Raw genomic sequence first — 14,921 nt, 5'->3', positions numbered from 1 at the left:
ACCTTTTTAAAAGAAAAACATTAAAGCTTTAGTAAAACTCAGTCACATTCATTCCTCTCTGACTGCTTTTGCACAACAGTTATAGAATTGAGTTGTTGTGATAGGGACTGCGTGACCTGCAGAGCCCAAAATATTTGCCATCTGGCTCTTTACAGAATATGCCAACCCCAATTCAGAGTAAAAAGAACAGTGCCTTTTCCACATGGTCTGCCATTGAAGCCATGAATGTCATGAGGCCTTCTCTATCAGGTGAAGTGGCTGACTGTTGTCAAAGATTTCCTGTACCTAAGAGTCAACCCTCACCGACATCTTAATTTCCATGTCTTTCACCAAGAATTAACATCTACAACAATTGAGAATAAGGCAATGTTCCCAGTGCCCCTGCCATAAGGTGGGCCCGGTCTTGTGTTTTTACAGGTGGAATTGAGGGGAAACATGTCTGTGATTCCCACACCTGATCTGAATCCTCACTGACCCTCCATCCTCTCTCCTCTTCCTTCCTACAGGCCAGATACAGACAATCCAGTGAAGGACCCTGAAGTTTAGAGCAAGCTGTCCCATAGAACTTTCTGGAATGATGGAAGTCTTCTATTCTGCACCAGGACAGTAGCTTCTAGTCTTATGTGGCTATCGAGAACTGGTAATGTGGCTCGTGCAACTGAGGAAGTGCATTTTTGCTTTTCATTTAAATAGCACATATGACGAGTGACTTGCTGTATTGGACAGTGTACTTCTGGAAGACGGCAGATGCAGACGTTTGGAGAATCCTAGGCCTGAATGTCTGGGTGGAGACGAGCATAGCCCCTCCCCCACCGCTGCCCCCACCCCTTCCCCTGGCCTTGGACAGTGACGTGAGCAAGAAATTAACAGCTCTTTGGATTGGCGTGTGAGAGTTACTGTTTTACCAGCTGGGCTGCCGTGACTGATACAGACCCATGTCTTAGCAGCCACCTTTATGAAGAAAGGACAATTCAGTCTACTCATCCATTTTACAAGCTCAAGGAATGCCGGGGGCCTCTGCTGAGATCTAGTTTTCAACCTAGTCTGTGGCATTGATTATCCTGCTTAGAAGATGAAAGAGGTGGCTTTGTGGGCCAGAGAGTAAGTAGTTTTACTTAGCGGCTTGGCCGTACTGACCCCAGCTATAAGCTAAGTAGGAAGGTTCGGTTCTGTTCAAAACTAAGTTCCGATCGTTTTTTACAACTGCTTTAAACTGTATGTGTCCTGTTCACGACAGAGAAAGGGCCATGTGGTTTGATGATTTTTTGGCTTGAAGAAGAGAAAACGAAAGACAAGTATAAGCTTTAATACTCAAGAGATCTGATTCTCTGCCGGAGAGGAAATGAACTCCATATCCAGGAGAATTCCACCAGGAAGGGGCCAAACAGACCGTGCTCTCTGGAGGATTCTCAGCAGTGCCGTGAACACCATTCTGACACTCCTTTCGGTCATTTCCAAGGTGAGACAGTGACACACCGCTGGAGTAGGACAACTGATCTCACCTTCTCTGGTATCATCAGAAAGAGGATCTAGGAAGCTTCCGTGCAACACCAGAAGGGCTAGGATGGCAGGAGCCATCTCATCTGCTCTATGTGCCTGCCCGTTTCTGGGAGAAGCACCTTGACACCTGTTTTACTGTAAGGAGAACCAACTTTGGAATCAAACAGACCTCTACCAAAATCTCAAGTCTGTCACTTACTAACTTGGACAAATCATGTCACTTCTGTGAACATTGTTTTCTTTCATTTAGGGATAATACTAAACTGACGTCACAGAGCTGCCGCAAGGATGAAATGAACCGGTGTCTATGGCAGCATTTAGGACAGGGCTTCATACAGAATCGGTGTCTTGGAGAACTGAGGGTTTGGAGCATAGAATTCCAGTCCTGGTGCGTCAAGGAAGGCCTTCAGGGTGGTCCTGTGGATGAGGATGTGGGCTTATGTGTTAATTAAAACACTGCTTCTCAAACTCCAATGTGTACTCATACCACTTGGGGAATTTTGTTTAAATGCAGTTTCTGATTTAGCAGGATAATGTAATGTAAGTGAGCTTCCAGGTAGTAATTTCAAGGCTGCTGGTTGCTGACATCACCTTTGAAGAACAAGGAATCAGAGGTGTTTACCTACCCTGTGTTTCCCTCCTCTTTCACCCACGTAGAAGAGATGTACTGTCTACTTTGAGTAGGGAGGCGGAGGGGGGGAATGGAGGATAAGGGCGATGCGAAGTCGGCAGACAGAAGGGGAATCTACGCAGATGAGGAAAGAAATCATGGAAAAAGAGATGGGTTTGAGGTTTTAAACCCTGACTGGACTTTAAACTCACCTGGAGAGCTTTAAAACTCCATTTTCAAGTCTCACCCCAGGAATACGTATTTAATTGACTGGGATGGGGCCAGACGTGACATATTAAAGCAGATGACCCCTCAGCCTGTCCCTGTGTGCAACCGGCGTTGAGAACTGCTGGCCTAGACAACAGAGGCAACTTGCCCAGCTGGAAAGAATCAGGAAAGTGTCTCATCAAGATAGTAGATCAGGTTTGGTGTTAGGGGGCTGCTAGTTTAAGGGGAAAAAAGACTCATGAAAATGGCAGGTAAGAGCAAGCCAACTGGTTGATACCTTGAGAAATCTGATCCGTTTGATGGGTCAAGAACACCCGATCTCTGGGTCTCTGAAATGATAACTTAGCTCTGGGCCTTTGAAGAAATGTGTTTTCCTGTGGAGAAGCCAACGGTAAATGGGAGATGTGAAATCCATGCCCCTTTTTTTCTGGAATCGGACGCTTTTTCTTTCATGGACATTGTGGATTCGATCGTCCTCTGTGTTCACAGAGGCTAATGAATGATTCTCATTGGAGCACAGGAGCCACCTTGGCTGGTAGCCTTACCCAGGCCTCAATCCAGTGGGTCTCCATCAGGGTGCCCTGAGCCCAGCACATGTGCTCCAATGCACTCTGACCCATGAACATACTTAGTGCTGCTGTGGTTGAGTTTTGACTCTCGAGGCCCAGGTTTAGGCTGCCTTCTTGTCACCAGAAGTCAGCTCAGAGCTGGCTCTTTGCCAGCCTGGACACAAAGCCCAGCCGCCTTCCGGGATCTAAGCCTGCCAAGTATCTGCGAATATTGTGGTTTTATGGCAGATTCCTTATGTCTTGGGGTGGGAACCACATCAGACACCGTACAACATTTCCCTTGAACAATCCCCGTTAGGTATATCTTTCCCATTGAAAGCCTGCGCACACAGCCAATAAGGAGACACTCCTCCATCACAAACCCCTAGCCCCCTCCCAGTCGTTTGCTCCTCTGGAGCAGAGTTGGCTCTGTCCTTTCTGCTCCAAGCATAGCAAACATGAGGCCCTCCAGACACCCAGACCCACCTTCCTTAGGTATATGTTGTCACCTGTTACCTGGGTGTTGAGCAGTTTATTCCGAGGGGTGCAGAGCTGGGCACAGCTTCTGGAAGGAAGAAAAAAGCATAGCAGGTGCAAGTCACAGCCAAAGAAACTGCCTGTGAGAAACCTTTGCCTAAATATTCCCAGGGTCAATAGATGTGCTTCGTGACTGCGTGTTGGAATCACAGGGGGAGCTCGTAAAATGCTGATGCCTGGGCCATCCTGGAGATTCTGATTTAATTGGCCTGGGGTGTGACCTGGGTGTTGGGATTCTTCAGAGTTCCCAAGGTCATTCCTAGCGTTTAGCCAAGTTTGAGACACGCTGTGGCATCCAAGCTGGTGAGTGCTAAAGAGGAAGTAAAAAAGACAGCTGTGGTCCTTACCTTACTGGAGCAATTGCTTTGTCCTGATGGCTGACCCATTTAGTCTTATCTTGAGTATTTTAATTCCTTCAAGTGAGCCCTCCAAGAGTCTACCGTCAGAAAGTATAAGCCTACAAAGGTTGAGAACCACTGAGTAATCCTGTGTCTTGGTGAGACAAAGAGGCCATTAAATAGGAGGGTAGGGGCTGGAGTCAGAATTTATTTCTGAGTTAGGATTGAGGAGAAATACCAGCTTCTTGTGTCAAACCAGTATCCTCATTTGCAGGATGCTTCTCAAGCACAGACTACGGCAGCAGGGGAAATGGGTACCAGGAAGCTCCCTTCGCTCTCCTTTCTATGGTTCCTATTCATGTGACAGAAGGCGCTGCAGGAAAATGATACAACAACGACTTGAGAGCTGGAAGGAAAAGGGCAGCCTTGAGAGGTGAGCAGTGCGGGGCAGAGAGGCTGGGGAAGAAGCAGAAACAGGTAGTCAAGGGGGAAGGATGTCCACTCACCTTCCTCAGTACATGCTGGTCCTTCTAGCGCACCTTGGGTAAATTAAAAGGTGTTGGGACTTCCCTGGTGGCGCAGTGGTTAAGAATCCGCCTGCCAATGCAGGGGACACAGGTTCAAGCCCTGGTCCGGGAAGATCCCACATGCCGTGGAGCAACTAAGCCCGTGCTCCACAACTACTGAGCCTGCGCTCTAGAGCCCGCGAGCCACAACTACTGAGCCTGCGCTCTAGAGCCCATGAGCCACAACTACTGAGCCTGCGCTCTAGAGCCCGCGAGCCACAACTACTGAAGCCCGTGTGCCTAGAGCCCTGCTCCACAACAAGAGAAGCCACCGCAGTGAGAGGCCCGCGTACCGCATTGAAGAGTAGCCCCAACTCCAGCAACTAGAGAAAGCCCGCGCACAGCAACGAAGACCCAACGCGGCCAAAAATAAATAAATTTATTTTAAAAAAAATTAAAAGGTGTCCCCTTAGATGCACCCACATCCCACCCCAGGCACGTGAGAAACCCTGAACACTCTGTGTGTGGATGTGTGAGTGGCAGAGACAGAGAGAGAGAGAGAGAGAGAGAGAGAGAGAGAGAGAGAGAGCTTTAATAGAAAGCGATCCCCAAAGGCAGGAACAGATCACGAAATCCTCGGACAACAAAGCGGGGCTTCATTCCTTCTGGAACCACCTCTCTGAACAGCACAAGGTGATGACAAAGCCCACCACCTCAGCGAGCATCTGGTTCCTCTTCTGACCTTCCTGGGAAACTTGGGGTTCTGATGTGATATTTATGAATGTACTTTGCAAACAGTAGACTGCTACCTAAGTGCAAAGGATTATTAAAAACGTCAGCTTTGCATCTTTGTGTTTTATAAGGGTACTAGGAAAACAAGGAGCACAGCATTATAAGCCCTCACATGCATGGTTGAAAGGAGTGTCAGTAGAAGGGAAAACAAAAACATATTTTTCTGTTATTACAAAAGACACATGTCATGGGGGAAAAACTTAGACAACTGCAAAGACATAAAACCTGAAATGCCTCCTTCCAGGCATACTGGTATTTATCGTCCAAGGGAAGTATTTGTGCATATTTAAAATCCATTATTTTTCAAAGTTAAAAGCCTCTTTTACTTCAAAACAATACATGTTTCTTGTAGAAACACAATAGATAGTTAAAAAAAGAAAAGAAATCTATATTCTACCACTTAGGACCTCCTAATCTCCTAGAACTTTAAAAAGTTATGTAATTATTTTTATATTTCGTAGTTTTACCTTTATTTATTATACAAGGAATACGGACTCACTTTATAAAAATTAGATGAGCAAAAGGGAAACTATTAAATCATCTGAAACTCAAACCTCAAAACAATCGATCACAATCTGTACTATTTTTTGTTACAGTCTCTGGACTTTTAAATATTCAAATATGGGACTTCCCTGGTGGTCCAGTGGTTGGGACTCTGCATTTGCACCACAGGGGGCACGGGTTCGCTCTCTGGTCAGGGAACTAAGATCCCACGTGCCTCGCAGTGTGGCAGAAAAAAAAAATCAAATATATGTGTATTTTTTTAAATTTATTTTATTTATTTATTTACGGCTGTGTTGGGTCTTTGTTTCTGTGCGAGGGCTTTCTCTAGCTGTGGCAAGCGGGGGCCACTCTTCATCGCGGTGCACGGGCCTCTCACTATCGTGGCCTCTCTTGTTGTGGAGCGCAGGCTCAGTAATTGTGGCTTACGGGCCCAGTTGCTCCGCGGCATGTGGGATCTTCCCGGACTGGGGCAGGAACCTGTGTCCCCTGCATGGGCAGGCGGGCTCTCAACCACTGCGCCACCAGGGAAGCCCTTAGTGTAGTACTTTTGATCATTTCTAACATTTTTGCTTTACACATATTAGAATATATTTATAAATGTAAGATGATTTAATGCCCTGTGAAATATTTAGCCTGCCAACACTGTCTTTTTATTCCAGTTTTCTTCTGATTTTTCTTTTTTTAAAAATTTTTAAAATTTATTTATTTATTATTTATTTTTTTAGCTGCGTTGGGTCTTTGTTGCTGTGCACGGGTTTTCTCTAGTTGCGGCACGCGGGGGCTATTCTTCATTGCGGTGCACGGGCTTCTCGTTGCAGTGGCTTCTCTGGTTGTGGAGCGTAGGCTCTAGGTGTGCAGGCTTCAGTAGTTGCAGCGTGCAGGCTCAGTAGTTGCAGCATGAGGGCTAGCGCTCTCAGGCTCAGTAGTTGTGGTGCATGGGCTCAGCAGTTGTGGTGCATGGGCTCAGCAGTTGTGGCTTGCAGGCTCTAGACCACAGGCTTAGTAGTTGTGGCGCACGGGCTTAGTTGCTCCACGGCATGTGGGATCTTCCTGGACCAGGGCTTGAACCCATGTCCCCTGCATTGGCAGGTGGATTCTTAACCACTGCGCCGCCAGGGAAGTCCTGATTTAATTTTTTCTGATTGTGTATGTCAGTTTCATGCTCATACAAGAAAATTTGTAGACCACAGAAGCGTGTGCATTGGGAAGAAAGAAAAAAGTCTCCGATAATCCCACTGCCGAGAGAGGATCGTCTCTCTAGTTACCTCCATGCACTCCCTCACCACGCATGACTTTACACAGTCTATTTCAAAATACTATTTGTAGACTTCTGACAAGGAGGATGCGTTGATGGAGTGTCTAAGTGTTGGCTGTTGTTCAGGGAGATTTTAGCCCTGTTGCAATACTCAGAATTGTTTCTAGTAAGTACCTAAAGAAATATGCACCTGGGTGAGGCCGTGCTGAGATGCTGTGTTCTTCTTCCCTATCTTAGAAAGTACTGTGTGGATAGATTCCGAAGGTTCGCTGCAGCTATGTAGGAACCGGGCGTCCGGAGGCTTCACCTGGCTTAACAGTCACAGACTTAGTTAAGATAAAAATGTAAAGGCCAAGACACAGAAGACAAGTACATACAGGCCAAGGGGGAGGGGAGATAAACAGCTCCTTGCTACACCTGATCCAGATTTGATGTTAGACTATTTCAGGCAACAGGGCCCTATTCTCAATCTAGATAAATAAGTTTACGTTTCTGACTATTAAATGAATACATATTATAGGAAATACATTTAAAAGGCAAAAAGAAAAAACTTATTTCACCATCAATCCATTTTAAGGTTTTATGCGTTTCTTTCCAGTTTCTCGACGCCTGCGTTTTAAGACTAGTTAAAGCCCAGAGCTTACACTGGTTTTGTTTTTCCACTTCATATTATAGCAGAAGCATCTGCCCATGTCAGTAGCTGTGGATGAGGATTTCTTCAGGTTCCATTAGTAATTGTATTGCCTTGAGAGGTGAGGAAGAAACATACATCAAAGATGTCTGTGAGGGGCACATGCAGTGATAAAGCAAAATAAAATGGTCTACTGTTCCCCTAAAGCTGACAGTGAGGATACATTTTCCTTCCTGGGTTACTAAGCTTTATCTTCCTAAGCAAGATAAAGTGGTTGTTGAATAGATAGGTAAGATTCTGCCGCTCATAAGTGAGCCTGAGGTGTAAATAAGTTCAGGGAAAACTAGTTCCAGCTCTGAAGAGGTGGACCCAGGGGCACTCGTCCCCGAGGACATGCTTTTATGGCAGGTGGTAGGGGAGACACTCTTGGCGCCCCCTTTGAGGTGGGATTGGGACTTGTGCATGTGGCTTGTTCAGACAAACATGTGGAGACCACTTATATCTTGTCTCCTGTTTGATCAAGTAACAAAAGTTAAGGTCTAGAAACACTCAAACCATGTTCCCCAGGGCGTTACTACTGTTGCCTCTTTTACCACCCACATCTACCCAGGAGCAAGATGTGGGCAGGGTTACTGCCACTGGCTCTTGGGTTTCCTTCCAGGGAATTTGAAAAAGGTGCTGCTTCCTCTGTATGGAGAGCATTCCCTCCATCTGTTAGCAACTTGTAATGCACCGGTTTTGTTACTGACCTTTGCTAAACATCTTTATAATTAAAATACAAATAGGCAATGACTGCATTGTGAACACTGCCCTCCCAACCTGTTCCTGCCAGTTACAAGGCCATGTGCGGTGTGGTGCAGCGCTGGCTGTGTGGTAGCCCTGCTGAGAAGACCAGGTGAGCATCCTGGGCTGGTACTGATTGTAACTGGGGTTTGAATTGCTAACACTCCCTGCCCCCCAGGCCTACCAAAGCTACTGCCTTCTATTTAGTCATTGAACAAACATGGAGCGTTTGCAATGAGCCAGACCCTGCGCTAGGCCTGGGCAAATCAAGAGATGAATGGGCCATGGCGTTTACCGTCTGCAAGCATACCCTCCACTGGTGATGGCGGGCGGTGGGTAAATGGAAAAATGCAATATAGGGGAATCTACCCTTTAGGTGCCTGAGTTTTGGAGCATTTTTCCCAGAGCTAGGATTAGGGTGAGGTGAGTTAGGCAGAGATGTGTACGTGTAGGATAGGATCCTATCTTTAAAAGGATTTTCTGTTCATCATGGACTTTTTTTGCATTCATTTTGATTCTTTAATTTATTGCCTAAAAATCTTGATTACTGAGTTTGTGGGCACCCCTGTAAATTTTGCTCCTGAGGCCAAGACCTCACTCCCTTCACCAAACTTGAACTCAAACCAAACCTTGCCCTCGGGGCACTGAAGGTCATCAACTAATACATACAGCGGGGGAGGGGGGCGGTATGGAAGCTGCGTCATCCTCTTGTTTTGGATTTGGGGTACAGGTAGACTGGCCTTGCCACTAATTTGCTGCATTCCCCCCGCCAAGCTGCTTTTCTTCACTCAAGTTCAGTGTCTCATCTGGAAGAACACTAAACTGGGGGAATTATCTTTTTGACACAGACAAGAATGTCTTCTTTTGACAAATAAGTAAACAAGATCATTTCAATGTATGCTACATGCCATATGAGGGAGTGCGTGTGTGAGAGATGTTACAATGGGGGCATCAGGAAAGTTCTCTCAGGGGAGGTGGTGAGCTGAAACATCAACGTTAAGTGGACACCATGGCTTGCAATTTTTTTTTTTACAGCTGATTTTAATGAGCCCTTAGTTTGTGCCTGTTGTAACATGTATAACAACTATTAGGTGTCCCAGCTCATCTTTCTCAACAATGCTGTGAGGTTAGGACTCTTGTTATAGCTTTTAAAATTGATATGGATAAGGAGACAGAAGCAACAAGAAGTCAGTTAATTTGGGAAGATTACTAGCTAGCAAGTGGTGGAAAAAGAATGGGCACGTGGTCACGGGGGATTCAAAGCTTGCCGTCAGTGGTTACTTAATGAGCATCTCCTGCAGAAGTAGATATAGGGCCATTTTTCATCCTGCTTCGTCTCATTTACCAACACTTAGGAAATACTAAATAGATTCCACGCATGGTGCAGACTTTTAAAAGAGTCCACTTTGGGGGTGATGGGACTTCGGTATCTTGATCGTGCTGCTGGTTACAGGTCTGTATGAATTAGTCAAAACTGGCAGAACTGTGCACTAAAATGGGTGATTTTTACTGTAGGTGAATTATATTTTAATTAAAAAAACAAAATCTCCACGCCCAACCCTCCACCTCCACCCCCTATCCCAGGTACAGCAGCAAGGGCCTTGAAGTGGTCCGTGCCTTTAACTTACGTGGCGAGGGTGAGGGAAGAGACTTCGGGGGCGGGCCCAGGTGAGGGAAGGGAGTAATCCCCGGTGGGCCGGCCGGGAAGCAGGGGAAGGGAGAAACTAGGCACAGCTGGGCGCCCCCCGGGGAGCGACGGGAAGGGCCCGTGGACCGCGGGGCGAGCCCGGGGAGGGCGGGGGGATGCCGGGAGAGAGGGAGGGACCTGCGGGCGGGAGGGCGAGAGGCACAGGCGAGGGAGGAGGGCGAGGCGTGTGCTCCGGAGCCAGCCTGGGGCTGCGAGGCGGAGACAGCCCACCGGCCGCCGAAGGTGCCCGCCGAAGGTGTCCGCCCAGGCGACCCGCCCTCGCGGCCGCGGTGCGGACGGACCGACGGACGGCGCTGCTTGCAGGAGGCGCCCGGACATGTTCAGCCGGAGCTCCCGGAAAAGACTCTCCAGCCGCTCGGTGAGTGTGCCCCGCCCGAGCGGGGCCAATCCCCGGGTACCCCGGCCCTCCGCGAGCGCCCCAGCCCAGACTCCTTCCGCCCGGCGGCCGCGCACCTGTGGCCCCAGGTAAGCCGGCCCCGCGGGCGGGGGTGTGGCCCGGGCGCGCGGGACAGCTCGTAGGGGCAGACGGGGTTAAGTCCGGATCCCGAGTCCCGGGGAGAGCCACACCGGGAACCGTGACCCTGAATGTCACCGCCCCCCGCACCCCTCCTTCGCCCCTTCCCTTAAGGCAGGTCGCATTCCCAGCACCCAAGCTCCAGCTTCTTGGAGCTCTAGCCGCGGACTTGACTTCGGGGCTGTTTTTTGGGGTGTCCCGTGCTGCCCCCTTCCCGGGAGCCCTAGCCTGGTCTAAGGCGAGCGCGCCATGGTCGCTTCTTAGGGACTCTGGGAAGCAGAAAGGTCTTGCTTTTGTTTCTTAGAAACCCGTGACCAAGGTGTCTGGGGGAGACAAAGCCCCAGCCAGGGCCATTTCTTGGTGGCTTGGTGCCCACGCCAGAGACAGCCCGCCTAGACTTCCCCAGGCGAGAGACCACCCCAGGGGCACCGGCAGCGCCCCACCCCAAACCCCCTACCTCGGAGAGGAGCTTCAGAGTCAAATCAGAGGAGGTGGGGTGGGAGAGGCAGGCCGTCCCGCCTGGGGCACAGTGGGGCTCTGGAGGGAGCCCCGGCGGCGGAAACATGCGTGTGTTGTCTTTTTGTTTTGAAGTTGACGGGACTGGGGCGGATTGAGAGAGGCCAGCCATGTAACGCCTGTGGTGACCAGTGCCCAGGGTTCGCCTTGCATAAATGGAGGTAGGACCCCTTACATGGGATTCCTAAAGACACACCACTGCAGGGGGGAAATCTATACATATATGTCATATATGTGTATATAGGAACACAGGCACATTTTTTGCCTTTTAAATTCACGCGTAAGTCACATGGAAAGAATGCAAAGGCTGTTCTTTTAATAGTGGGACTACATCTGCTACAAATATTGAAGGTGGAAGTGGTGACCAGACACTGAGAATGCAGGAGAGCCGGGCTCAGGCTGCATTTCCCTGATGTGAGAGTTTTGGGTCTTTTGCACCCACCCTCTGTGTATCTAAGTCACTCTGTCCCAAGCGATTCAAGGCACGACAGTTTTTCCAAGTGCCGCAGTACAGCATGTGTAGGATTCCTGGGACTAGCTGGTGTTTTCCAATTGTGTTTTTAATTCAGCCTCTGTAACTCTGGGTCCCAACCACAAATCCACCACTGCCTGCCTGTGCTGTGTCAACCCTCTTCGGTGGCCAGATGTTTCTTATTAATGTGCCGTGAATGTTGACTTCCAGGCAGCCCCAGCCTGGATTGGAATGATTATGTTTGGGGGACAAGGGATCTGGGTGCCCTCCCAGTACATCTGGCTGCTGGGGCTCCGGCTGGGAAAAGTTAGGGTGCAGGCTTACAGGCCCTCTGTTTGGCTATATAAAGAGAAGAGATGGAGCCTTCTTGGCAACTTCATGAAAAGGCCAGAGCCGTTGCAGGAGAAAATTCTGCAACATTGGAACCCGTTCTCTCTTTGCTTAATGCATCTTCCTGCCCCCCACCCCCCATGTCCCTTTGAAGAATGCTGTTTCTGGATACTGGGGAGAAAGGCCTGCCTTGATTTGGTGTGGTGTGGTTTGGTTTTTTCCCCCCTCTGTGTGTGCTTCTCTCCCTTCTCCCAATTGGTCATGTGTGCTGGGCACCCAGTTCTAAGGAAACTCCCAACCAGCTCCTTCAGAAATTAGATGCTTTTGTTCCTGCCTCTGATGGGTCTGGCAGCCTCTTTGCCTTTGTTTCAGGACACTGAGTGCAGCCCTTATGGCTCCCTAGCATTTAATAACTTCTGTGGCAGAGGCCAGGCCGGGCGATCTTATAAATATATAATGCGCAGACGTAGGCATCCATCAGTCCTGCCAATGTTGTAGCCCAAATAGGTGTGCTCTGGACTGGCCCCTGGTGTGTCCCCAATGTGAAAGTGGCGCTACATGGGAATAGGTGCAGAAGCGTCATTTTTTTCAACCCGATCCTGTGTGACGGTGCTGATTGCTTCCTGTTTGAACCATCTTGTGCTCTAATGGGGGTGGGAAAGGCAGAGTGATGAACAGGAGAGTGATTTCCGGCTCCTCCCCTACTCTGGAGCCTTTGGGTCAACTTCTGACCAGAGGCCTGTGGGGCAGTGGTACAGTGTGCGTGGGTACCCAGGTGCCCCTCCTTTTGGTCTCTATGACCTCTGACCTCCAGCCACTCTCCCTAGTTCTCAGTTTCCCTCTTCCGTTAAGTGGGAATAATTATGGTACTTAACCTCACAGGTTTATTGTAGGGATGAAATGAGATATTGAAAACACATTGTTCGCGCCATGCCAGGCACACAATAAACATTAGCTACTTTTGTCAATTATTTTTAGCTTCCTCTCAGCTGTTGCCCTGGAGGAATCATAACTAGCTCGCTTGAGGCTGCTGGGCGTCCCCGGTCACTTTAGACTGTCACGACCACAGCTTCTTAGAGCCCCTTAAGCCTTTTTAACCCAGCTGGTTTTGTGAGGGGAAAACGAGCATTTGATTTCCAGCCCATTATGGAGCCTTTCTTTCGGAAAGAGCCTTTCATGAGGCTGAGATGGGTTTTCGTGCAGAAGCAGTTTCTTCACTAGCAGCAGAAAAGCCTCCATGAATGCGGTTTTTATGGTGTTTCCACCCATTGCTGGAAAGGAAGCAGATCCTTGCTTTTTGCCCCCTCCTTTTCCCTCATGGGCATGTTTTGGGTGACCTTTGAGAGAAGGGGGACAGCCATTTCTGGGTTAGGGCACAGTATTCTTTTTGGCAGTTTGAAATCCACAGTGTGCTCCGTTTCTACTCCTCTGACTGGGGGGGGGGGAGGGGCACTCTGAGCCCCTGGGAGAGACAGTTGTATCCGGATAGGAGGAAAGGCTAGCCTGACACAGGCTGAAAGGCTGCCTTCCGTCTGTTGCAAGGAGACCAAAGGCCTTTGCCCCCAAGTACCAAGGCACCCTAGATATTACGGCTCATGGGTGTCAGCTCGTCCCTCTGCTTCTACATGCTCCCCCTCCCAACCATTGTCCACACAGCAGGCAGCTCCTAAAAGCAGAATGGCCTCGCGTTCCTGCCTGCAGCACTGAAGGTACTGAAGTTCTTGGGAGGAAGCGGGTGGTAAACAAACTTCGCTTCCCTTTCTGGTGTGCTGGAGAGAGCTGGGGCTTTGAAGTCCAGAGAGAGCAGGGCTGTGGTTTTGCTCTGGTTTTGCCAAGCTGTGTGACCTTGGGCAAAAGACTCAGGCTCCCTGAGTTGCATTTTCCTCAGCCGTCACGCTGGGATCTCTCCACTGAACAAATATTTGAGGGCCTGCTGGTGCCAGGTGCTCCGCTGTGCCGGGGATACGGCAAAGAACAAAATAGACAGGATTCCTGCCCTCATTCAACAAATAATTACAATTTAGATAAGGTGGTCCAGAGAGGACTCTCTGAGGAGGTGACATTTGCACAGAGACTTAGATGAAGCAAGGGAGGAGGGTCGTGTTGATTCAAACCTGAGGCAGGAACCGGCAGCATCACCGTCTCACGGGAGCCGGTTAGAAATGTGAAGTCTCAGGCCCTGCCCTGGACTTGCTGAATCTGACTTTAGGCCTTAACAAGATCCCCAGCTGATTCATGTGCAGGGCAAAGATTGAGGAAGGCTGAGTTACAACACCTGGCGCCGCTTCAGCCAGCTGGCTCTCCGCCTCTGGGGCTTCTGTGTGCGAGCAGAGATGCCTGCGGTTCTGTGGAGGGCTGTTATCTTTCATGGAGATTTTCCTGAGGACTCATTCTCCTCCCCCATTTATATTGTCACCCGCACCTTTAGGTGGCAAATGTGGGGATTTTTAGGATTTCTAAAAAAACAAACAACAACAACAAAACACACACAAAAAAACAAACCCCGCAGGAGTTCCATGCGTTGGAAAGGGCTCATAATCGCCAGCCAAAGCACTCTCCTCCACCTGATGTAGGGCAGCTGGGGAGCAAAGATGGGCACTGCTCCCTACAAGTGACCTGGCCCCAAAAAGCTGCCCCTCGAGGCAGCCCAGGACAAATCCCGCAGTGGCCAGGCTGCTGAGGGAATTCTCATTAACAGGACGATTAAGGCATCTTTGTGGACTGTGGCCAGGAGAAAATCATTAATAACTAGGCACTTAGTGTACTCTGCTTACGAGACGGCTTTCTGAGTGGGGATTAATTGGACTTGCTTGTGTGTACCCACTTTGAGCAGGGAGGGGGAAATAGCCGTTTTTACAGGGACGATTTGCCCTGTGAATGCCTAGGCACTGAGGACTAAAGATGATAATAATGATACGAAAGCAGCATCAGCACTGACAAGGCTGTGTGTGTACTTTGTCCAGAGCTGTCTCCCCGCATTTTTATAGATACGTACATTTCTGTTGCATCCTCACCAGAACCGACGAGGCAGATGTGGTGACTTTCCTGATGAGAAACTGAGGCTCACAGTTGTTCAAACAGTGGCCCAAGGTCTCCTGGCTACTGAGAATGAAGCTAGGATTTGGGTCTAAAACCCAGGCTGGTTTCCC

The 14,921-nt window shown here is 49.0% G+C and overlaps 2 protein-coding genes across 21 annotated transcripts in view; both read left to right on the top strand.

Moving 5' to 3' along the window:
* Positions 1 to 9,982, top strand: part of ADAMTS9 (ADAM metallopeptidase with thrombospondin type 1 motif 9) — a 232,660-nt gene extending 222,678 nt beyond the window's left edge. For 15 of the 18 annotated variants that reach the window (XR_012334680.1, XR_012334678.1, XR_012334674.1 and 12 more), the window contains one exon: positions 507 to 5,111. The gene's annotated coding sequence lies outside the window, so the exon portion shown is untranslated. Of the gene's footprint in view, positions 1 to 506; positions 5,112 to 8,234; positions 8,345 to 9,587 lie in introns of those variants that run through there. The other 3 variants (XR_012334666.1, XR_012334665.1, XR_012334669.1) reach the window with 3 other exon arrangements.
* Positions 9,983 to 10,095: 113 nt separating this feature from the next.
* PRICKLE2 (prickle planar cell polarity protein 2) overlaps positions 10,096 to 14,921 on the top strand; it is a 342,911-nt gene continuing 338,085 nt past the window's right edge. Inside the window, exons 1-2 of one of the 3 annotated variants that reach the window (XM_019947623.3) lie at positions 10,096 to 10,298; positions 11,046 to 11,131. In XM_019947623.3, the coding sequence (XP_019803182.1) occupies positions 10,257 to 10,298; positions 11,046 to 11,131 (128 nt within the window). In that variant the 5' untranslated portion in view covers positions 10,096 to 10,256. The other 2 variants (XM_019947625.3, XM_019947624.3) reach the window with 2 other exon arrangements.

This window comes from Tursiops truncatus, chromosome 10 (assembly GCF_011762595.2).
Source record: "Tursiops truncatus isolate mTurTru1 chromosome 10, mTurTru1.mat.Y, whole genome shotgun sequence".
In the NCBI taxonomy this organism is placed as follows: domain Eukaryota; kingdom Metazoa; phylum Chordata; class Mammalia; order Artiodactyla; family Delphinidae; genus Tursiops; species Tursiops truncatus.
This window is presented reverse-complemented; position numbering and strand designations above follow the sequence as displayed.